Below are 25,435 nucleotides of genomic sequence, written 5' to 3' on the forward strand. Positions count from 1 at the left end.
ACCAGGTGTGAGTTCACAGGCCAGATAGCCACTGGAGAAGGAGGCGGGACATGCCTTTCAAACGAACATTGGAGCTCAGTCTTTTAAAAAGTGCTCCTCACTCCTCCGTAACTCTATAACCAAAACCTCGCCTGACTCAGCACCTGGGATGCCAGTTGAACCGCTTGTGTGTGAATACACTTCCTTTCCTGTAAGTCAAGAAGGATCTGCTTTTATCTGGGTTTGAAGCCTGTCTCTCTTTTCAGTCTCCTGTTAATAAACACAAGCCCATGCTAATGGTATTGGAAGAGTTTGGGTCTCCTCTAGTATTTTGTAGATGGAGTATTAGTCTTCAATAGATTAGCTTTTCTGACTTGTCTCATGAAGTAATGGCAGGGAATTTATCACCAAGTCTTGGTGGTCAAATTCAGCTGTTCTTGCTACCTTTTGAAACTGCCAGTCTTTTAAACTGGATGATGACATTTTCTTCCTTCACCAGAACGGATAACTCTTTGAGTTTTCTTCTGCTAAGAATATAGGGATTGCAAGGAGAAATGAGATCCACAGATAATCCCATGCCTCATTTTAGCAATTATTTTGCCCCCTTTTGTCAGAAATGCTTTTGAGAGCAAGCGGTGTTTGACAGATTGAATCTTCCAAGTGGCTTCTTTCCCTTAGCCCTTCCCCACTGGGGGAGTAAGAGGTCAAGGGATCATGGGGAAGAAAGGGGGACCTGTGACTGCAGCATCACACACCCAGTACCCAGACCTTGAACGACGCAGTACTTCTGGTGTACATGCGTGTAAGGTGGCCAGCTGGAATCCTTGTAAAACTACACACACACACCCACCCCCCCCCCCACACACACACCCCTTCATCAATTGCAAGAAGGGGCGAAGACCTCATTTTCTCCAGCCTCTCAGCTGCAGTTCCTGCCCCCCTCCTTGTCGTCATGTGGTCCTGAGTATTTCTCTTTAACAGCATATTCAAGTACACCCTCCCTGGCCTTTATTACCGTTGTTATTAGTTGCATCTACATCATATCCCTTTTCCCTCAGCAGATTACCGTTTCTCTGAGGATCAGGACCTTTCATTTATGGATTTATTTCCCACTGTTCCTCGCGCTGTGTTTTTTATTGGCTGATGGTTATAAGTTGGCTCCATCTCAGAGCCCTTTCGAGTCCTGTGTCCACGAGCCCTTGTTTCCCTGGCCTTCCTGATGCCTGAGGCTGTCAGGTCCTTGAAGGGATATGAGGGGCCTGCCCTCCTCCCCCTGCTGTGACAGGTCGTGGCTGGGCGACTTTGAGTCAGTCCTGAAGCTTCTCTAGGCTGCAGTCTCCTCATAGAAAATGAGAGGGTTAAACTCATTAATGTCTCAGTTCCTTCCCACTCAGTGATTCTGTGATGAATATGTGCTTGGTGAGGCAATTACCCAGAGAGCCAAACACATTAGGAAGGGTTCAGTTACGCTACCATATTCATGAATTCAACAAAGATTTGTTGGGGTTTATTGAGGACCTACAGTGTGTAGCACAGCCTTCTGGTCACGGGGGACCAGTGGTGAGGGGGGCTTATATGATCTTCATCCTTGTGGAGAGTATGTTTTACTGGGAGTGGAGGACAGTGAACGAATAAACACATGGAATAGCTGGGACAGACTGGGAAGGAAGCCGTGGGGGCTGTGACAGGGGACAGAGGGTGAACCTCAGGAGAGCCTGAGGGGGGCGCAGCCATGCAGAGAGCCTGGCATTGGGTGCCAGGGAGCGACAGTGGCAGTGCAAAGCCTGTGGGGAGGCTGAAGGGGACGGTGAGGAAGGAGAGTGTGCGGGAGGGGAGAGGGGACCACGCAGGTCAGAGCAAGAAAGCCATGGAGTGTGTTTGTGGTGGGGAAGGGACCCCATCTGACTGATGTGTCAAGATATTACTCTGGACACCTTGTGAAGGGAGAATGGCTCTTCACAGAAGCAAGAATGGAGATCGGGAGATCTGGTGGGAGATTTGTAAGTAGCTTATATGGGAGATGATAATGGCAGTGAGGATGGAGAAAAGTGAATGGCTGGGATGAGCCGTGGAAGTCCATCTGATACACTCTTGCTGATGGATGGAGCTACAGGAAAGGGCCAAGGAAGCTCCAGGTGTCCAGCTTTGGTCATGAGGTGGGTGATGGTACCAGTAATCCAGGTAGGAGAGACCTGGGGGGTCCAGGGAGACCTGGGGGGGCCAGGGAGACCTGGGAGGTCTCTCATCTGGCCCTAATTCCTTCGAACAGTCCTTAAAATTCTAATACCTCATTTTCTCTTGATAAAATCTGTATTCTGGAAATAGCTTGTCTCTCACGTTTGCCATTAAAAATAATGGTTAAAAAGAATTTCCCTTTGGCGATACACACACAGCATGAAAGAAGGGATACAGATAGCCAAACATCATATGAAATGGCCTGTAACTTCCGTAGACGTAAAGTAATAACAAAATAAAGTAACAAGATTTTGTTAACCTGTTAACTTTAAAGATTGAGGATTTCAGGGAAGCTTAGCCTGGTGGCTTAAGAGCATGGACTATGGATTTAAATTCTGGCTCTTCCACTTACTTTCAGAAGTTCTTTAACATCTCTCTGCTTTAGTTTCTTCATCTGTAAAAACAAGATGGTAAATTCTAGCCATAGGGTTGTTACATGGATTCAGTGCTGTAAAGCACTGAAGACAGCACCTGGTAATGGTAAATGCTATTCAGCTGTGGAAAGTAAGTTCCTAGTGTTGAGCGAACTTCATTCCATTAAAAAATGTTTTTGAATCCCTGCCATGTGCCGGCTACTGTTCTGGACTTGAGAATAGAGTGGTGAACAGGGATTTCCCTGGCGGTCCAGTGGTTAAGACGCCATGCTTCCAATGCAGGGGGCGCGGGTTCGATCCCTGGTCAGGGAATTAAGATCCCACATGCCGTGTGGTACAGCCAAAAAAAAAAAGAATAGAGTGGTGAACAGAGGGTGGCGAGGGGGTCGCCTGCTCTCCTGGAGTTTATACAGGAGGAGTGGAGGCAGATAATAAACAGGCAGATAAGCGCCAGAACCAGGTCATCTGGGTGGTGAGAAGTGTGTTCTAAAGAGGGCGCCCATATGTCCAGTTTGTACTTGGTGTCTTGGCATTCTGTCTGGCTTAGCATTTTTGAACTCTCAAAAGTGTTCCAGGTTTATACAAAAACTTGTACATGAATGTATTTAGCAGCTTTATTTATAATTGCCCGAACCTGGAAATAACCCAAATGTCCCTCAACTGGGGAAGGCATGAACAAACTGTGGTACGTAGCACAGAATCATATTTAGCCGTAGAAATGAGCGAGCTACCGATAGACCCCAGGTCATGGTGAATCTCCAATGCACTGTGCAGCGCTGCACTGTACGTAGCACAGAATCATATTTAGCTGTAGAAATGAGCGAGCTACCGAAAGACCCCAGGTATGGTGAAACTCCAATGCACTGTGCTGTGCTGCACTGTACGTAGCACAGAATCATAGTTAGCCGTAGAAATGAGCGAGCTACCGATAGACCCCAGGTCATGGTGAATCTCCGATGCACGGTGCTGTGCTGCACTGTATGTAGCACAGAATCATATTTAGCCGTAGAAATGAGCGAGCTACCGGTAGACCCCCGGTCATGGTGAATCTCCGATGCCCTGTGCTGTGTGAGAAACCAGGCACAGAGCCTGCACACGGTATAGTGACATTTCAGTGACGTTCTGGAAAAGGCATAATTGTAGGAACAGAAATCAGATCTTGGTTGCCAGGGCCTGGGGGTCAGGGAAGGGTTTACTTACAAAAGGGGGGATTTTGGAACTCGTGGAACTGTTCTGTATCTTGATTGTGGTCATGGTGGTCACAAGACTGACTACTTTTGCCAAAACTTGCAGAACTGTACAGCAAAGAGGGTGAAATTTACATATGTAAATTATACTTTAATAAAACATGGAAAAAATTCCTAAGCAAGAAAGGAAACAGTTTCGCTATTTGAATGGCAGACGATCTGGTCATTGGAGTTATGAAGAGTTTTGGGAGAGCAGTGATGGAGCAGGAAGCAAGGAAATAGAGGGATAGAAGGAAGATTGACACCTTTTTTCTTGAGGGCAATATGTATTCATTCAACAAATAATTATGAGGCACCCATTATGTGCCAGGTCCTGGCATATAGTCTGGGCACAGATTGTGCCTGTAAATAAAATAAAAACCCCTCATGGGGCTTAGAGTTGTGTATTAAAATGCAAATGTGCATTCCTGTTTATATAGTGAGTCTACCTTCAGGAATATATTGTAAGGAGGTCAGGGAGGGGCCGTAAAGATATGCATTCAGCAGTGTTCTGTGAAGAATTATTTTAAAAAGCAAAAGCTGAAAACAACCTAAAGTCTGACAATGGGGGATTGGTGGGTAAATTATGGTAAAAGTGGTCATTAAAAATGATAAAGTATTTATTACATGTATTTATGTGGGGAGGTGTCTGTGATACACAGAGTATAAAACTGAAGGTAAAATGCTCATTTCCTAAGTATTAAAAAAATCTGGGATACTACACATTAATCTCTGTTTCTTGGGGTGGGAGTAGGGGACTTTGGTATATTTTTTACTTTTTTTTTTTACACAGTGAAGATCCATTTTTTTTCAAATAATTGGCAATCTAAGTATTTCCATTTGGGGAAAAAATCATTTAAGACAAACACAAAACAAAATAAATATTAAACATAATAGGCAAGGAATGAATACCCTATATTTTCTGAGTGAAACTCTGTTCTAGAAGGAAGGATTTGTTTTTTAAAGGAGAAAACAAATGCTTTTTTGTTGGCAAATGCGAATGAGGCTGTTTTTGGAGAAACATGTGACATTTTTCTTGGAGAAACTTAAAATATCAGTTAGTTTAATATTTTGCTTAAATGTCAGATTAGTCTAACCTTTGAAAAGTCAGGTTACCTCTTTTCCTGGCCCTTTATAAAGGGGGAAAGAGAGCATTTCGTTTATGTGTATATTCTTCTTCACTCTTTTTACTCAAGGTAAAATAAAATAGCCTCTACTAGCTAAAAAAGAAAAAAAAAAGATGTTTTTCTGAACACAGTTCTGATTATACATTAAAAGAAAATGTGATATACTACTCATGATATGTACATAGATAAGGAGAGTGAAGCAGGCTCCATGGAGCGGTTATATTTTTAACACAATTTGGCACGTTTTCACAGGATTCAGCACCACGGATAGCTACAGAGTCCCAGAACATTTCGTTATCATCCCCCAACCAGTGATTCAACTTTTAATTATATTGCAGTGAAACTGAACTTGTAAAGTTCATTCAGTCTGTGGTGCATCAAGTTTTAAACTATACCTCTACCTGTTGAGAATAAATATATATAACATTATGAAACGTATAAACATTATGAAATAGGACCCAGAACCCAGGTATTCCTAAATAATATGAATAAATAATATGAAATAGGACCAAGAGCCCGGCTATTCCTAAATGGTTACCATGGCCGAAAGCGTAGAAGAGTGATAACCACAAAACTTTCTAAAGCAGGTGAATCGATTGACTTGTATGTAAATGTTTGCAAGTCACTTCACATAAAACTATCCTTTCAAATGTGGTGGAACATCATAGACCGCAATATACGCTCATTAAAAATGTCAACTAAACTTTGAAAGTTGAGATTTTGACTTTTTTGCATCATTATTATATTTACCATTACATTTTGGGTTCATAGCCTATACATTTCTCTGTATCCCAGAGTTCTTCTGAAGGATTATTTATTGCATGGTAGGAATTGTAGCTGGAGCTTCTTTGGCAACTAAATTTTATTAAGTCAGATGGAATTGCCTTTACATTCAAAGGCACAGGGCTTGAATATTTATGTGAAAATTCACAACTGATAAAGCATTCCACAGCAGACCTGGCAGCTCAGGAAGGCTGTATGCAGTAATTTTTCAATCTTTTAAAACCCATGCCTCTTTTTTTTTTTTTTTTTTTTTTTTTGCGGTACACGGGCCTCTCACTGCTGTGGCCTCTCCCATTGTGGAGCACAGGCTCCGGATGCGCAGGCTCAGCGGCCGTGGCTCACGGGCCCAGCCGCTCCGCGGCATGTGGGATCTTCCCAGACCGGGGCACGAACCCGTGTCCCCTGCATCGGCAGGCGGACTCTCAACCACTGCGCCACCAGGGAAGCCCTATATGTCTGGATTTTTATGATCATGTTTGTGCTGGGGTGGGAGGGATGTTTATCTCAGTAGAGTACCCTGGAGTGAAATCCAGATCCAGAGAAAACCTCTTGCCCGTGTAGATTCTGTGACTGTCTTCTGGTGAAACAGTGGTGCTCTAGGGGGGAGGAGTGAATCTGTGCAAGAAGGGAAGGAAACAGGAAACATTACCTCCTGTATATAATTTTGCCTTTTATAATTGAAGAAGGTTTTAAAATTTGCTTTTCCTGTCTTGTGTGAGCTTCCTATCCTTTTTTGGCTTCTGGTTTTGCTTTTCTCTCCTTGTTCTTACGATAGTGACTTTTCCTTTTATTCTCCCCTGTGATCTGTATAATTTCACCAATAGGCAGCTTTCCTTTTACGGCTTCCACTTTCTGCATGGATTTTCCTTTCCTGCCTCTATCCCTGCTCTGTCACGTCTTAGCTGTGTGACTTTGGGAATGTTACCCTCTCTGTGTTGTCATTTCCTTACCTGGAGAGAGAGAGAAAAAAAGCAAGGAGATGTGAAGATCTGTTTCTGGAGGCCATTACAAATATTAAATCGTTTAACTTAAATTAAAATTAAAAATTAAAGTAATTACAATTTAAAACTTAAAATTTACAAACATGTATTAGTGCTGAGAATAATACTGGGGCCCTAGAAGGTTCTAGCTTTCCATCCTCTTTCCAGTGAACAATGTTTATTGTTTACTGACAGAGAACATGTTATGTAATTCTTAAATATTAAGGTACAACTCTTTCTAGCAAGATTTTACACCTGCTTGTCACTCTCTAGCAATCACATTGTGGGTTGCGGTGTCTGAATGCTCCGGTTTGGTTTGTCACTGCTGAGAAGAATGCATTTATTTCCTTCTTCCAGCCTCGATAGTTCAAACCCAAGAGGGCTCTTGGCTTCATGCTTATAATTCTGCCCACAGAGAATTAGAGATGCTTACTTTGCCTGGTTGGCTCACATTTATGGAATGTCTTGCTCTCCATGACTTTCCAGGACGCCCATTTCCCGACCCAGAGAGCACGGTGTTCTTTTAAACTGCTGTCTTAATGATTTGCCTACATGCGTTTTGTATTTCTGCCCAGAGGCACAAGGAAAGCACCTTGAAAACTGAATAATGAAAGAAATATGGATGCTTTGAGACTCCCCTCTGTATCAGGGAATGGAGGCTGGGATCAGAGTGTCAGCACCTTGGTTAGGCTTGAGGCTAGACCTGGGGGTATCACTGGCCTACTGAAGACAGGCCTGGAAGAAGGCAGAGAAGGAGAAAAAGAAAGCAGGGTCCAGGGCCGAAGGGGGTGGGAGGATGAGGACCTGAGTGCGACAGGGACAGAACGGAAGTGCGGCATAGCAGGGAGATGCAAGTGCAAACCTGTGCACAGGTGTGTGTATTTGGACAGGATTCTACGAACATGGGGAAAGGAATGGAAAGACCTAGATCAGGATGTCACTGTGCCTTGTGTGGGGGGCGGGGGAGGAGGAAGAAGGGGGAAATAAAAAAATAACTGACCAAAACCAGCTTATAGGAAATGATGTCATTTATGGAAAACGTACATGCTTATGTACAGATGCAAACGAAAGGAAAAGAGAGCTCTGTCAGCTGAGTTCTTAGGGGTGCCCATGGGAGGCTGTCAAGTGAAAAGTTAAGTTGGGAAGATGGGGGCTGGGATGGAGAGGAGTGTGAGGGTGGCTGCAAGTTATTGGTGATTTTTCGGTCCTTTGGTTTTCTTGTTTATTATGTTATTTTGTTTTATAATAGACACATACAAATGTACATACATGTAGATATACATATATGGTATATACACACATGTACATGTTTAGTATATGTACAAATATACATGCATGTGTGGATATATACACACACTCCTTTGAATGTGTGAAGTAGCATATGAAACAATGATGAAGGGAAGACAACTGGGTTGCCACGTAACCTATTTTGGTAGAAATGTAACAGTCTCCCGTGTAATGTGCGTGTGCACTCGTGCATGTTTGCACGAAGCAGAGGAAGGCGTGGAAGGCAGCTGTTCACTTTGATTCCCCACTGGGGGAGTTGGGTACGAGACAGAACCTTGGTACTTTTAAAGTCTCCCATCCCCAGGGCCTAATGAATGCATTCATCGTAGTGGATAAAACAGTGTTAGCCTTGAGTGGTTTACTGATGATCTGTGAGGCTACTTTGGTAGAAATTTAAATACTTTATTAGAGTTTAATCTCCATCAGGGCAGAAATAACATTGATCTTCATCATTCATCTTGTCATGGATTCATTCACTTGTGCTAAGAGTACATATTAAGTTCCATATAGATAGATAGATATATGTATGTGCCAGGTATTTAACAATATTTTCTTTGATGCCTAGCACATTTGGAGTTTTCTTTTTTAAGTAAAATATAGGGTTTTTGAAAGTTCAGCATAGAAGGACCTGATCTAGTGGATCAGGAAGGCTTCCTGGAGGAAGTGGCATTTAAGCTGCAAACCGAAGACTAAACGGGAGTTTGTTGGGTGAGGTCAGGGGAGGATTCCATATTCCATGCAGATGGAAGGGTATGTGCAAAGGCCCTGAAGCAGGGAGAAAGGAACATGGTAACGTGAGGAATGAGGAGTGTGGCTGCAGCCTAGGAAAGGAAAGGATGAGAGGAAATGAGGCTAGAAAGGTATGTAGGGGCTGGATCATCCAGGACTCGCAGGCTACTAGAATTTCCTCCAACTCTTTATTTTGAAAAGTGTCAAACCTGTACAAAGGTTGCAGGTGTAGTCGAGTGGATCTCCTGGATCTTCAAATTGCTAACATTTTTCCATGTTTGTGTGCTCTCTCTCTCTCTCTCTTTCACACACACACACGCACACACACACACATACATACACACACACATACACATTTTTCTCTTTGTTGACCGTTTGAGAGTAAGTTACAGACAACATGTCATGTTAACAAGCATGTCATGTTTAATATCATGTATCTTCCAGGAACACAGATTATCTCTGGTATAATTGTGATACTGTTACACACCCAAGAAAGTTAACGTTGATAAAATACCTTTACCCAATAGATGGTCCACATTTAAATCTTGAATTGTTCCAATGTTCTCTGCTAACGTTTTTAAAACTCCAGGATCCAGCAAGGATCATGCATTGTGTGCAGGTGTCCATTGGTGTTTGGGGGGCAGGTGTAGCCCAGCTATTTTGTAGAATGCCCACCAATTTAAATTCGCCTGATTATTTCCTCATGATTAAACTCAGGTTGAACATTTACAGCAGGGATACTCTCATAGGGGATGTGAGGCCTGAGAACCCCCTAACATCCGGAGCACATGATAGCACTTTCCATAATGATGATGTTACATTTGATGGTGTCTACCAGCTTTCTCCATTGTACACATGAAATTTTCCTTTGTAAGAAATAAAATAATCTGGAGGGTGGTGCTTTAAGATTCTGTAAATATCCTGTTCCCCAACAATTTTGCACTCAGTGATTTTAGCAACTATTGGCATCCCTCGTCCAAGATAATTGTTACTCTGGTGAATACAAAGTGGTGATTTTTCTAATTGTCTAATTTTTTGTATATTAGTTGGTATTCTGTGAAGAAGAGCCTTCCTTTCTCCTCCGCTCTTTTTAATCCGTATCAGTATGAACCTGTGAATTTTTAAAATACAAATTTAAGATTTACTATGTATTTATAATCCACTTCTAACATGAATCGTTTTGATGTTACAGTTTCCCATATTTGGCCAGCAGGAGCCCCTGTCTAAAAAGCCTTTTGAGAAGTAGTACCTGGATTGAGTGAATGAAGTAATAGTAGGAAAGTGATGAATAAATCTGTGTTTACCATGCTTCTCTTTTCTCCCGAGACTCTGTATCTGTCAATCTAGCGCACTTTTCTTTTTATTTCTCTCTAGGTCTCATGGGCTAATTGGCTCTCGTTCAGCTGGAACCTAACAGAGAAGTCATCCTGCTGTGTATCAAGACAATGCCCAGTTTTAAAACTGCTCTGAAAATGATGAAGACAGGATCGCCCAGTGATGCTGTCAGGGGGCAACAAGCAGCTTGAGATTTCCCTGTTCCCCAGGTAGCAGCTTGAAGGAAGCCCCTTTCCATTAAGGAGGACTGCATGGCAGGCAGCCCCGACTGAAGGCTGGAAAATGAGTGTCCCAGTGGCTCCTAAGAAATCATGTTACACTGAGTTACAGGACGACAGAAATGGAGTGAAAAACAACAACGAGAGCGTCCTAAGTCTGGGAGACACCAATGCCAACCCCGTCATGTTGGAGGTCAGCTCCTCTCCTGATGAGCCTGTGACGTGTGCCCTGACAGATGAAATTGGAAATGCAAATTCAAGGGGGCCAGAAAGTAGTACCCGTGTCCAGAAGGAGTTTCACCCCCTTCAGGGCTTTTCGAAGGCATCTCAGGTTGGCCCTGCCAGCCTGAAGGATTTTAAATTTTCTCCGATGGCTCAGAGAGAACGGAATGAAGAGCCCATGCTGGAGAGAGGCACAGATCCCCTGCAGGCCCCTCGGGGTCTTCCGGGACAATGTCAATCAAGTTGGAGGACTGTCACAGGTGAGGCCAGCCCAGAGGTTTCGGCTCAGAGGGAGGTTGACGTTCCCCGGCATGTTCCCAAGGATAAGTTGGCCAAGACCCTTGACAATGCGGAACTGAGGAGACATTCTCTGGAGAGAGCTGGCAGCTCTGCCGTAGCAGTGGACATGCTTACCAAGGAGTGGGCTGGGGGTCTGGCCTGGCCGCTTCCACAGCCTGCAGTGCTGGGGTCCCCAGAAGTCCCCCGTCCGGTACCCAGTGGTGGGGAGGGGCCGCAGAAGATGGGGGCAGCCCCTTCTCCAGGGCTGGCTTGTCTTCCAGCTGATGGTACCTCAGAGGGAAAGAGCTCACGTCATCCTAAACCATCTACCTCAGTAATCAAGGAGACCACCCCCTTAGAGACCCAGCCGGATGGGGGACAGGTACCCAAAGTTAGCACCCAGAGCACAGAGCCTTCCGCCCACCCAGAGTGCGCTCCCAGTTCCTCTCCAGCCTCGAGAGACGTCCTGAGGAAGCCAGAAGCACAGCCAGGTCAGGGAAAGCCCGAGCCCGAGATGGAGCTGAAACGTGTGCAGCTCAGGGCTGCGCAGGAGCTGCCGTCCACCCAGGCGGACGGGCTGGGATGTCCTCAGGAGGATGGCGTGTCATCCCCAGGGAGAAAGGAGCCGTGTAGGGAGGGAGCACAGCAGGAAGCCTCAGCTGCGGCGCACAGCGGGCCCCACCCGCCGGCCATGGGAAGAGGCAGGGGCGAGCAGGAAAAGAGCGGTGAGGAGGGGTCTCTCCAGCCCACCCCCAAGCCGAGCCCCGCCTCCTCGGGAGCTGCTGGGCATCAGCCCGCGGGCAGAAGTTCACCAAGTGCAGCTAGGAAACCGGGTGAAGCCCCATCCAGCAGCGTTTCACCCAGGGATGGTCACGTCGCTTTTGTTCCTGGTGATCTGACTGACAGCAGGCCCTCAGGTGCCAGAGAGGAGAGAGGGGTTCTGGGCGGTGGGAACGGGGACGGCGCTACGGTTTTTAACTCAGATCGTTCTGTTGGAGAGAGCGGAACTGGGGTCCCTGAGCCCCCCGACCCTCCAAGCAGCAGCTCAGAAGCCGGGGAAAGCACAGAGATCGCTACATCCGTTGCTGAGACTAGGAACCATCTAGAGACTGCAGTGAAGACTGAAAGCACCCCCCAAGTAAGGGCAGATTCTCTTCCCGGAGTCCCAGCGCCCCTCCACCCAGAGACAACCGTGAATGTGGCCCGGCAGCCCGTGCAACCCAGCAGCCGTTTTCCGGACTTGGGTGCCTTGAATGTGGACGCGGGGGTCCCCCCGGCCGCCCCGCCTTCTGCCAACAGCTCCAGGTTGTCACACGCTTCCCTGAAAGTGCCTGACAAGAACCCCTGCCCTGGTGGGATCCCCAAGCCTGGCCTCACCCGTCCCGAGGACACACCCGCCTCACAGGAGGGAACGGAGGGCCCCCAGGTTGAAAAGACGGAAGAAAGGGCGGATCCCCGGCCCCTCGTTATGCCCAAGCCCAAGCACGTGAGGCCCAAGATCATCACCTATATCCGGAGGAGCCCTCAGGCCCTCGGCCAGGTGGACGCGTCTCTGGTTCCCGTGGGGCTACCTTACGCCCCGCCCTCGTGTAACATGCCTCTCCCCAAAGAGGAGAAGGCGGCAGGTGGAGACCTGAAGCCGGCCGCCAGCCTCTATGACAAGTTCAAGCCAGACCTGCAGCGGCCCCGGGTGTTCAGCTCCGGACTGGTCGTGTCTGGGATCAAGCCACCGGGACACCCCTTCAGTCAAATGAGTGAGAAGTTTTTACAGGAGGTAAGAGAATGCCACTGTGATACGGTCTATAAGCTGAACGTCCTAAAGTTTGTTGTGTATTTTCTATGAATGGTGAAAACAGAATTTCCTCTCTTAGCAAATTGCAGACTCTGATGCATGCGCTTGTACAGAAATGGGCGGTTTTAGCTAGAGGAGGTCGTAGGCAAATGGACACTTTCGATGAGAAGAGTTTGATGATCAGATGAGATGGAGCTAACGTCTGAAGAGAGTCATTTAAATTCTACCTGACATAATGCACAAAAGTTAGATAGGTGTGCATTCAAACCGGCTTCCTTGTTTAAATAAGGGAGCATAATTCTTCTAGGTCAATGGAAAAAAATCCAAAATAAATATACTGTTCAAATTAGTCAGACTTCATCCTGTGAGGGGGAGTATTTCCCTTCTGGGAGAATCTTGTATTCGTCCATGTCAAGAGCACAGTGAGTAGAAAATAATGTGTTAGGCATGAGCTCTGTTTTAAGTCAAAACGGTAATTACAACTAGCATTTAGTTGAGTGTCTACTATGCATTGGGCCCACAGAACATCACATTTAATCTTTGCCGGTCTTCACTAATCCTTGCAGTGATTCTCTGGAGGGTGGGATTGCGGTTCTTATCATTGTTCAGATGAGGAAGCAGCCTTGGAGAGCTCTGAGTCACTCATCCAAGGCAGCAAAACAAGGACAGCACTGAGATGCTCGCCCACACCCACCCAGTCTCCTCACTCTGTGGCCCCTCTCAGTACTGGGGCGCTATGGCGAGTTGTGCTCCCAGAGCTCAGAAAGGAGGTTTTCTCTGGATGCAGTCTCACGGCAGCCAGTGATCAACTAAGAGGAAAGCAACGTCAGATCGTTTCTCTCCCCGACACCCTCCACGTCTGCTCAGGCCACTCAGAACACGGGCTGGAGCCTATAGGATGCTCAGCTGTTAGGATGCACTCGATCTGGCTCCTTTACTTCCCGACCACCTCTCCTTCCTTCACTCTCTCTCTCCCTCTGCTGCCTCAGGGCCTTTGCACTTCCCTCTGCTCAGAATATTCTTCTCCCAGATATCTGAATGTCTTTCTCCTTCACGTTCTTTAGGTCTCTGTTCAATGATCACTTCATTGGAGACTTTCATTTGTAACAGTTCGTTAAATAAAGTAATTTTCTACCCTCCCCCCGCCCCCAAACAAAAAGATACCCTAGATTTTTCTCTGCAAAACACAGTTGTGAAAGAAACTTTATTTGGAGATGTAGGCAAAAATCCTGTTACTGTTCTATCTCTTTGACCCTTCTTAATTTTTTAATGTATGTTTCCTTTCTTTGTTGCTTCCACTCTCTCCATAAAATATACAGTAATATCTATATTAGATGCACATCCCCCCCAGATATTCTCTATTCTTAATCCTGTAGAAGCCACCCCAAGTCTCCAGGAAGTGGGATAGTATGAGTGTTGGTGCGGCTTTAGTAGTGTTGAGGGATTTGGGGAGACCCCGTTGGTGTGGGGACAGCAGTGCCACTGTGCACCAGCCGCTCTGAGGACCATTTCCTGCTGTAATCAGAGCATTTGAGGCCCAGGTCCTTTCCTCAGGCTACAGGATAGAGCAGAGAAGCCCCAGGGGTTGTGCTGGGCTCATTTCTGCGGTAGTCTCTAATCACAAGTGGAGAATGGGCTGGCCTTTGCCCTTTGCTCCTGTAGCTGTGACTTGGTGTAACCCAGAGAGTCCCCCTCCTGTGTTCAGCCCCCAGAAGTGGCTCTGAAGGTCATCGTGGGTCTAGTCATGCCAGGAGGATAAAATACGCTGACCTGTTTAGACTGCTTTCTGCTCTCAGCTATCCTGAGGCCTCTGGGACACTCCCTCCTATTGACTTCTTGGGGGAATCCTTTTTATTTTTTTAAAAATTAATTAATTAATTAATTTATTTTTGGCTGTGTTGGGTCTTCGTTTCTGTGCGAGGGCTTTCTCGAGTTGCGGCGAGCGGGGGCCACTCTTCATCGCAGTGCGCGGGCCTCTCACTATCGCGGCCTCTCTTGTTGCGGAGCATGGGCTCCAGACGCGCAGGCTCAGTAGTTGTGGCTCATGGGCCTAGTTGCTCCGCGGCATGTGGGATCCTCCCAGACCAGGGCTCGAACCCGTGTCCCCTGCATCGGCAGGTGGATTCTCAACCACTGCGCCACCAGGGAAGCCCGGGAATCCTTTTAATTACTGGTGTAAGTGGGGGGAAGGGAGCAAGAGGGAGAGGACCCGGTGAGCTTGTGTGCTTACAGCATACAGGTGTGTGATTAGGGCTGAACCCTGCTGCTCCTGCCTGGTACCACCTCATCACTGTAGGACACTGTGCCTGTCAGAGCTCTCCAGAGAAACAGATTGTACATACAGGTATGTGTATGTATGTACCTTTCTATCTGTTGGGACTTTAAGGAATTGGTGCATGCAGTTGTGGAGACTGGCAAGTCCAAAATATGCAGGGTGGGCTGGCAGGCTGGAGACCTAGGGAAGGGTTGATGCTGCAGTTTAAATTCAAAAGCCATCTGCTGGGAGATTTCCCTCTTCTTTAAGGGAGGTCTTTTTCTATTAAGGCCTTCAACTGATTGGACGAGGCCCACCCACATGATGAAGAGTAATCTGCTTTATTCAAGGTCTACTGAATTAAATGTTGATCTCAGCTGAAAAACAGCACTAGAGAAACATCTAGGATAATCTTTAACCACATATCTGGGTGACGTGGCCTATCACGTTGACAAAGTGAGCCGTCACAAGCCCTCTCCTTGCCGTAGCTTCTCAGTGAAGCCTCTGCATTTGCTCCATTGTCTCCCCAGCCGGCCTCCCCTGAGAACAGGACAGGGCAGATGGGAAGAGGGACAGCCCAGTAAGAACTTAGTTGCTTGTGGTGTGTGCCTTGATGGGTTTTAGGAGTTTGTTTGAAATCACAAGGATTCTTTAGTTTCAGAATTATTTCTCTAAAACTACTGCATTAGAGAAAGAGGGGAAAAACCCATTTGGGGTTAATCTCACTGTGTTTATGACTGTACGGTGATACCTGCTGGGTTCTGTCAATAAAGATGAAAGAAAAGAGTGTGAAGCTTTTTGTAGGCTCTCTTGTTTTATTAAAAATGCGTAGATTAGGCATCTAAGGAGTACTTTTCACCTTTTCAAAGAATTTTTTATCTTACCAGAGACAAATTACCCAACAAAATGGCAGGCATTGAGGTTCCTGAAATTGTTAAGGTCGTTTTCAAATGATGGAATGATGGATTTTGACCCCTGAAACCTATACAGTTTGAAAGAACAGAATAATTACTGAGATAAGACATTGCAATCCTAAAATCCTGACAGATGTAGGTTAGAAATGATAATAATTTCTTCATGGGAGCACCTGCTAAAAGCAGTGAGCAGTGACACCAAACACTTAGACACTAAAATAAAAAAAGATTGAGCAAATATGAGTATAATAGAAAAAACAAAGATTGACAGTAAGAGAGTAAGTAGAAACTGGTAAAAATTTTATCAGAGAGCAGATGTAGAATGTTCTTTCACAGGAATATAATTTGCTGGGGCCTGAATTCCATCTACTACTACAGCAATCATGCATATTTTACAATGTGATTATGATAAAACTTTAAAGGCCTCATCTTCTGTTTCAATAACGTCAATTTAAGGAGAACTTCATATCTATTTCATCAGTAAAAGAGTATTAAATTAAGGGTTTATCTCTTCAACAGCCTGGATCAAAGCTTTATAGCCCCTATAAAGAGTACTGTTAAATGCCTGTGATTCCTGCATAGAGGTTTGACACGTAACATGTATTATGATTTAGAGCAGAGTTAGTTGACATCTAGGTCTTTTCATACATAGCCTCTGGCACTTTTTTTTTTTAACTTAAAGGAAATAAGATTATTTCGTTGTCTTTTTTTTTTTTTTCACTTTTAACATGAAGAAACACTGATACTATGAACAGGCTTTGTGAGTACAGAATTGCATATATAAAAGGTAGCCATCAATTGTATTCTCATCCAAACTGTTAATCACAGGCAACAGTAACATGATGTCATGTTGTTCGATTCAGGAAAGAATGAAACATGATTCCTTTATTTAATAGATGTTTGTTGATTTCAGCTCTGTGCTAGGCATTGTTCTAGGTGCTCTGAATTCAGCAGTCAGCAAGACTCTGCCCCAAAACTCCCCTTCTAGTGAAACTTGCTCAGACATTCCTGGAGGCAACACCTTACTAGGGAAGACAATCAGAGGTAATTCACAGTCTCTCATTTTTAATTATGTAAAAAGAACGTAGAAGCCTGAAAACACATCTTTCCATTAACTTCTCTATTCTTCCAAATAACCTTTTCCCCCTCATTAACAATGCATACTTTATTTCCTAAGTAGCCTAATACTTAACATAAATTGATAAGGTTCATCAACTTATTGTTAAGACTAGGTCACCAGGGAAACTGTGCCTTTTCTCCTTAGGAATAATGAGACTGTCGTAGTTCCGTGAACATTTGCTCAATTCTTTCCTTGCGTCATTGACATTTTTCGTTTATAGATTAACTCCTTGCACAAATTCCAATGATTTTGTAGTGATCAAATTTAAAAATCTGATGGAGGGAATTCTTTCTCCTCCCAGCGAAATGTAGATTCATAGAGTATTAAAACCAGCATAGACCTAAGGGATCATCCAGTTGTTGTCAACTTAGAGATGAAGACATTGGGCCCAGAGAAGGTAAGAGATGGGTGATGAAGCAGCTCAGTGGTCCCAGGGTGGTCACTGTTGGAGCCTTGGTCTCCGGACCAGGTTCCGCACTCATCCCGTGATGTGCGGTTCTCTGAATGAGCTTCTTGTCATTTACCATAGGTTACAGAACGCCCTGGAAAAGAAGAATTTTGTTCTCCTCCCTATACTCACTACGAAGTTCCTCCAACTTTCTATCGATCGGCCATGCTCCTTAAGCCCCAGTTGGGATTGGGTGCAATGTCACGTTTACCATCTGCCAAGAGCAGGATCCTGATCGCGAGCCAGAGGTCTTCAGCGAGTGCCATTCACCCACCAGGAACCATAGCGGCAGCTGCCAGCCTCTACAGTTCCGACCCTGCAGGTAACCAGTGCCACAGGGACTGCTCTTTCCTGCTGTACTTGTAAATAGTAATCGCGTAAAGTGATGGTAACCGCCTAAAGTATGAATGCCTCTCCTTCTTTAAAAGAGCCTTTTTTCTGTTCTTCCCTCTGATTGTAGATACAGACATTTGTCAAGACTCATCTATCTGCGACTGTCGTTCTCCATTTCACCCTCAAAGCGGTGGCCCTTGTGACCACCACCTCATTTCTTGTAGTTTCTCCTATACATGTAGTTTCTCTGATACATCCTATAGACTAGGGCTCAGAGAGGGCCAGATAGTAAATATTTTAGGCCTCTGGGCCATAATTGTCTGTATTGTAATTACTTAGCATGAAAGTAGCCATAGACAGTCCGTGAATGCGTGGGTGCAGCTGTGTTTCAACACAACTTGTTTTACGAAAACAGATACAGGCACACCTTGGGTGTGCCTGCAGTTCCGGTTCCAGACCACTGCAGTGGAGCAAATATTGCAATGAAAGAGAGTCATACGAGTTTTTGGTTTCCCAGCGCATGTAAAAGTTATGTTCACGCTATACTGGAGTCTATTAAGTAGCATTATGTCTACAAAAACAATATATCCACCTTAATTAAAAAATACTTTATTTATAAAAAATCCTAACCATCATCTGAGCCTTCAGCAAGTCGTGATAGTAACATTAGAGATGACTGATCACAGATCGGTATAACAAGCATAATAATAATTTAAAAGTTTGAAATATTGTGAGAATTACCAAAATGTGACACCAGCAACACAACGCGAGCAAATGCTGTTGGAAAAATGGTGCCGACAGACTCGCTGGAGGCAGGGTTGCCTCAAACCTTCAATTTGTAAAAATCGCAGTACCTGCGAAGTGCGGTAAAATGAGGTATACCTGTAGCGGGCTGGGTTTGGCATCCAGGCTGTAGTGTGTCAGGGAGACCTTTCTGCAGTACAGCGGTGACCGTATCTCTCTTTTCAGCTGTTCACACGTCTTGAGCGCCCCATCCCAGCCCCATTCTCCTGCTCTGCAGTGGCTGGCCCGTGTCCTCTCCTGATGCTCTCTGCACTTCCCTGTTTTCCTCTCTCCATCCCTTCTTCTGCTCATGTGGTTTCCTCTAGGTTTTATGTCTTATTTTATTATAGAAATAATATATACCCCTTGTCAAAAACTTTGAATATAGAAAAATATGAAGAAGAAAGTAATTGTACTTATATTTTTAGCATCCAGCCCAGAGTTAATATTATGGAAATTTTTCTTCCCGTGTGTTTCTTCGTATGCGTTTTTAAATAGTTGAGTTAATACTGGACGTGAATTTTGTTTTTTCCTAGTAATATCATATTGTAGGCATTTCCTATGCCATCAGTGTTTCAGAAATATTTTAATGGCCACGTAAGATTCTGTTTTGTTCATTTATTCATTGATTTAACAAATTCTGGATACTTACCAGGTGCCAGAAGGTGTAACTCGAGGACTGCAGCAGTGAACAGAGAACTCCTGCCTTTGTGCAACATAGTCTAATGGATGAAATAGACAATAAAAAGATACATGCATAATTGGAAATTGTGCTAAGTGTCAGCAAAGCAAGAAGCACAGTGTTTTGAGAAATTGCAACCAGGAGAGTGCTCTATGGGTGGGACACAGGTGCTTCGGGGCAGCCTCTCTGAGGAAGTGGGAAGAATGCATGGGGAATAACACCAGAAGTCATTCATGGAAGTTGGGTTCTGCTTATTCTACACTATCTTCAATAATGTTGCAATTTGAATCTCTGTACTTATTTGTCTTCTTTCATATTGTTTTCTCAGAATAGATTATTTGTAGTTTAATTATTGGATAAATACATATCCAAACATTTTTTAAGACTGACTTATTTTCTAGAAAATGCGTAGTAATTATTTTCACACTAGAGTTTCTTGAAGGTGCTTCTCTTTGCCACACCCTTGCCAGGATTGAGTATTACCATTATTATTACTCCTCCTCCTATTATTATCATTGCATTTCTTTTACTATTAGTGGAAGGGAACTTTTTTTACCTGTTTGCCATTTTGTGACTTGTCATTTACTCAGGTAATAACTGATGGTCTTAATGGCTGGTTGTTTTCCTGGTAAGCCCTTCTATAAAAAATCAAATTATTTTTTAATGGTTCCCATGGTATATGTATATTATGATGGATCTACCTGCTGTTACATAGCTGCTACAGGTCAATTATGTGTTCAGTCACTCATTCAACAATGAGTACTGTGGGACTGTTACATGTCAGCATTGTTCTAGGTGTGGGCAGAAAGCAGTGACAACAGGCAAAAATCCTTGCCCCTGTTTTAGAATTTTAGGATGGGGGTAGGCAAACTTTTTTTTTTTTTTTTTTTTTTTAGTGAATAAATAAAGCACATGGTCTATTGAGAGAAATCACTAGTATTGAAGAAAATGAGACATTAGAGAAGGGGGAATTTGGGATCTGGGCCAAGAAGGAGGGAGATTCCAATTTTAAATAGGATGGCTGGAAAAGGCCTCCCTGGGCGATGACCTTTAAGCCAGTCCCCAAAGATGGGAGGGAGGGAAGAGCCAGTGCAAAGGCCCTGGGGTGGCAAGAAGGCCAGGGAGGCTGGAGCAGAGTAAGCAGCGGGAAGAGTGGTTGGGGAGGAGAGTAGAGGGGTGGCTGGCATTGAGGGAACTTGCAGAAGGCCTAAGAAGGTCATAAGGATGTGACTGTTAGTCTGGGTGAGAAGACCATTGGAGGCTTTGGAAGTAGGGCAGTGTGATCTGAGTTTTGTGGCGGGTTGAGAGCACGCTCTAAGGGGACAGTTTGTCTGCATATCTCCCTTCCCTTTGCCCCACACATTCTCACTGCCTCTGACTCTCCAAACTTTGAGCTCTGTGTCTTCAACTCACTGTGACGGACAGACTGTCTTTGAGTTCCTCCCTCCTGGGCGGTTGTTGTACAGTTTCTGAAAACATTAGTTTTATATATTTTGTTTCATTTTGTAATTGTTTATGGCAGTTTCCATATCAATTAAATCTTTATGGCTGAAGTTGCTTTTACATATTCATCAGAGATTGTTGACGTCAGATGATGTTTGTTGTAGCTAATGAGAAAACTTTCTCTTTTGTGTTTGCTCTTTTAGTTTCAGACTATAATGGTTGTTTGGGGTTTTTTTGTTATTACTTTAAGAATACTTCTAAAATGTTTCTGTATATGGTTGTATTTTGTTTGCAGTTTGTGTTTGATTTTGGGCCTGGCATCACATATTCAGCACGTTGGGATTCTCTGTCACTCTTGCCTTGGTTATTCTTAGATCTTTATTTTACGTGGTCACTCGAGGCTCTGAGCAGCATCACACTGGCAATGAGAACAGGAGGTAGGAACAGCCCTCAGTGCTGCAGCCCGTAATTTAGCGTTCACATTTCCAGACTCAGGCGATGTCCCTCATTCTGAATCCTAAGATCTGGTTTGATATGTGAACTGCATACACTGTATTTTTTTCAGGTCTTAGGTAGGAAAACACTTAGGTCTCCTGTAGACAAGTAAACCTGTGACTTAAACTTTGGGAAGAATTCCTGTTGTTTCCACTCCTGTGTTGGCTCTGTGAGTACCATTATGTGTATCATGGCTTTAAAGTGGCTTAGAAGAACCAGAGGTGCCATAAGTACATGCTACCCCACAAAGCATATTCTTACACAGTTTCTTTGCTATAAATGAATACTCTTTCCTAAGACCCTTAAAGTCTTACAGATCCTTTTGGTGTTTTTGGCCGTGCCATGCAGCATGCGGGATCTTAGTTCCCCGACCGGGGATCGAACCCGTGCCCTCTGCAGTGGAAGCACGGAGTCTTAACCACTGGACTGGCAGGGAAGTTCCAAAGTCTTACAGATCTTAATGTGATTCTGTCTGCTGAAAAATAAATAAACCTAAGCACTTGCTTACTTCTTAGATAATTTCTGTGTTTTTGTATACAGTGTTTTCTGACTCCACAGTCATGCGTAAACCTATGAAGTTTTACTGTCATCAGGCCTGGGTATGAAGCTCAGGATGCTATTTAAGTACTCAAAGTACAGCAGCAGGACGGTTACCTCCCTTTAGGTGGACGTAAAATCTGTACTAGTGAAACCTAAGATTGTATATAAAAACAATTCATTATTAGAGCCTTCACATCTAAAGAGTTAAAAAGATAGTTCTTTTCTGTACTGCCTTTTTAGTAGATTTATATATGTTTTATGTTCCTTTTTCTGAAAAACATCTCTCACAGCATTATGTAATACATTATGTAAAAAATGTTAACTGGTATACAACATATCAGGATGTAATTTGTTTTCATGAAAATAACTACACCCAGTGTTGCTGAAAGCGTGACGTTTTTGTGTCAGCCAGTGCACCCTGAAAGAACTATAATATTTTTTGATAGGGATAAAGTGTCAGAATAGAAGTTTTTTAAAGACTAGATGAGAAGTACTTTACTCTATAAATAACCAGAGAAGTTCAATCAGGTAAGTTGAGACAGTTTTTCTCAACTTATATTCAGTTTTGTTATGAATTCTGCTTATTAAAATAAATTTTATTTTAGAGTTCAACATAACCTCTTTGGTAATTTTTTTCAAAAGGCAGGTTGAATCCTGCCAAATTTTAAAATGTAGGCTATTAAGTTAATGTAATATATATTGAAGAACAAGTAAACTTGATTGGAACAATTTAAAAACACAAGCACAGTAGTGATTGTGGAGCACTCTGAGTGGTCATGATGATGTCAGAAATTTAGCAAATTGTAAGCATATATTCAATATTTCTAAAGGAAGAATTCTGAGGTGAGAGCATTATCCCCACTTTGTGGGGACACAGAGAGTTAAACCAGTGATTACAACAGGAAGAGAGACATACTTGATAGAGACATGCAGAATGCACGTGAGGGGGCTATCCAACTCAGCTCGGGCAGGTTGGGGCTCTGGAAAGATTTTCCAAGTGAGGTGAGTTGAATTGAATTTTGCAGGATAAATAGGAGTTTACCAGAAGGGGTAATGGTAGAATGTGTATCTGTCAGAGAAACGGGTCATCAGTTTGGGCGATTCAGATCCCTCACAGGGACCGATTACTCAGTAGGGAGGACTGGAGGATGCTTGGTAGGGTGGGGCTAGTGTTGGACAGTTAGTCATTGGACACATGCGGAGTTTGAGGTTCCTTGGGAACATTCAGGTAGAAATTTCCAAAGGGCAGAAATGGGGACTGGAGAGAAGTTGGAGCCGAAGGTCAGTGTAGGAGTCATCGCCACCTAGATGTGAGTCGAAGCCGTGCAAATGGATGAGGGCGGGAGAGGGAGGACAGAGTAAGGAAGGGGTCAAGAAGAGGACTTTGTGTCCACATTTAAGGAGTAACTGAAGAAAGACGCCTGCAAGAGGCAGGAGACTGCAGGGTGGGTGGGTGGAGGCCATTGGGAAAATGTAGCATTGGAGTCTAAGGAAGGGGGAGCTTCCAAGGTAGAAAATGGTCAAGTCTGTCTCACAGAAGACAGGACAAGGAAAAATGCAAAGAGGCTGGGATCGGAAATTAGGAAGCAGTTGGTGACCTAGTTCTGAATGAGCAATTTTAGTAAAACATGGGGTGGAAGTCACGTCTTAGTAAGGCTGAGAAGTGAATGAAAAGTGAGGAAGTGGAAGCAATGAGAATAGACCGCTGTTTCTAAAAATGCACCGGTGGAGGAGAGCCCTGGGTGCTTGCTGTAGGGGAAGCAGGGCTGTGTGTTGTTTTGTTTTTCAGAGCCTGTGTGAGAGGTCGGACTTAGTTGGAATTGTGAGCGAGAGGGAGTGGCCTGGGGAGAGAGGCTGAAGGGTGTGGTGGTATTAACTGTTGGAACAAGGTGCCCAGGTGGGTGGCAGACAATGAGATCGCAATCCCATGTGGAGGGTGGACCTTGGAACAGAAGCAGAGCATTGACTCTTGTAAGGCAAAGGAAGGGAGAAAGAGAAGAAACACAGTGGGTGAGGTGTTGGTTCCTGTGTTAAGAATGAGAGTAGAGAATGAAATATGCCATTTGCAGCAACATGGATGGACCTAGAGATGATCATACTAAGAGCAGTAAGTCAGACAGAGAAAGACAAACGCCATGATATCACTTACATGTGGAATCTAAAATATGACACGAATGAACTTATCTACGAAACAGAAACAGACTCAAAGACGTAGAAGTCAAATTTATGGTTACCAAAGGGGAAAGGGGGCAGGGGGAGAGATAAATTAGGAGTTTGGGATTAACAGATACAAACTACTATATATATAAAGAACAAGGTCCTGCTATTATAGCGAAGGGAACTATATTCAATATCCTATAATAAACCATAATGAAAAAGAATATGAAAAAATGTGTGTGTGTATATAAGTATAACTGAATCACGTTGCTGTACACCAGAAACTAACACAACATTGTAAATCAACTATACTTCGATTTCAAAAAAAAAATAACAAGTTTTTTGGCATTGCTTAAGTGCCACATTACTATTTTTATCACAGTTTTACTTACTTTCATGACAACTATAGCATCTACCAAGAAAAATTTAAATCAGGTGGGAAAACATCCCTGTAAGACAAACTGATGAATTCCTGAGATGGTCCAAGAGAACATGGCATAACTATGGTTCCTTTGGTGTCTTAATAACACTGGATGACCTTGGGACGAGTCTTGGAGGCTTCGGAGGAACCATTAAGTTTGTACTGGTGTTTGTCTTAGTATATCTCTCAATGTCACCCATTTCTACATACTGTTGAAATGGACATTGACAGTGACTATTTTTTTTATTGTGCATTCGGCCAACAAAGCCATCCCATCTTTGACTTACTTTCATTGCAACTGAGCATGCCTAAAATGCCCTGCAGAAACTTATTAAAAATGTAAGTTTCCTTGGCCCAGACCCAGAGAGTCAGCTTCAGGGGCCCTGGGGTGCATCACAGGCGTAACAACTATTCTTCTATTTATTTGGACAAACAGTATTAGTATATGTAATGAATACTGAGCACCTACTGTGTGCCACGTTGTTTCAGCACTGAGGATACAACCATGAACAAGATAGAAGAGATCCCACAGGCAGTTATGATGCAGTGTGACTTAGTGCTGGGATGGCAAACTCTTCTGGGCTCAGAAGAACATAGGAGGGGATCTAACCCCAAGTCGGGGTCCAGGAAAGTTTCTTAGGTGAAGTATGGTACGAAGGAGCAAAGGATTTGAGGTATGGGGGTCAGGGATGAGGAGGTGATGCGAGTGGATGGGTATTCCAGGCAGAGGGAATGCTACATGTGAAGACTGGTATGCCTGGAACATAGGATGTCAAAGAAGGATGAGAAAAAAAAAAGGCAGAAGATTGTAATGACGTGGTAAGCTGTGTTAAGGAATTGGCCTTTTCTCCTAAGAACAAGATGGTGCCGTTAAAGGATATTAAGCAAGGGACTGATAGGATCACATTTCACTTAAAAAATATCTGTTAGACTGAAGTTTGGAGAATGGATTGAGGTGTATTGAGGTCCTGAGGGACAGGAGTGGGGTGGGGTAACAAGGATGGAGACAGGGACCTTTTAAGAGACTGATGCAGGATACCCTAAATGATAGCCAAGGTGGTGGTAGGGTATAGAGAGAAGTAGATAGGTTCTAGGGGGTGGATTTGACTAACCCCCGACCCTGTGAGTCAAGTTCACATCAGAATAGATTGTGGGAAAATCCTTCAAGGATAAAAAGCAAGGAAGAGTAATGGCGGCTCTAACTCAGCTCTACAGGCAAAAATCCACTACTAATTCTAATGGGACACAGCTGAAGGGGACGGACCTTGCAATTAGCTGC

General features: G+C 44.0%; 1 protein-coding gene across 1 annotated transcript in view; it reads left to right on the forward strand.

Annotated features, from left to right (window-relative positions):
- Positions 1-10,337: 10,337 nt before the first annotated feature.
- MTUS2 (microtubule associated scaffold protein 2) overlaps positions 10,338-25,435 on the forward strand; it is a gene marked incomplete at both ends in the record, with an annotated part of 327,648 nt that continues 312,550 nt past the window's right edge. The window contains 2 exons of the mRNA XM_082859275.1: positions 10,338-12,548; positions 17,384-17,624. Of these exons, the coding sequence (XP_082715401.1) occupies positions 10,338-12,548; positions 17,384-17,624 (2,452 nt within the window). The remainder of the gene's footprint in view (positions 12,549-17,383; positions 17,625-25,435) is intronic.

Source organism: Leucopleurus acutus (assembly GCF_964270905.1).
Source record: "Leucopleurus acutus genome assembly, chromosome: 18".
In the NCBI taxonomy this organism is placed as follows: Eukaryota; Metazoa; Chordata; class Mammalia; order Artiodactyla; family Delphinidae; genus Leucopleurus; species Leucopleurus acutus.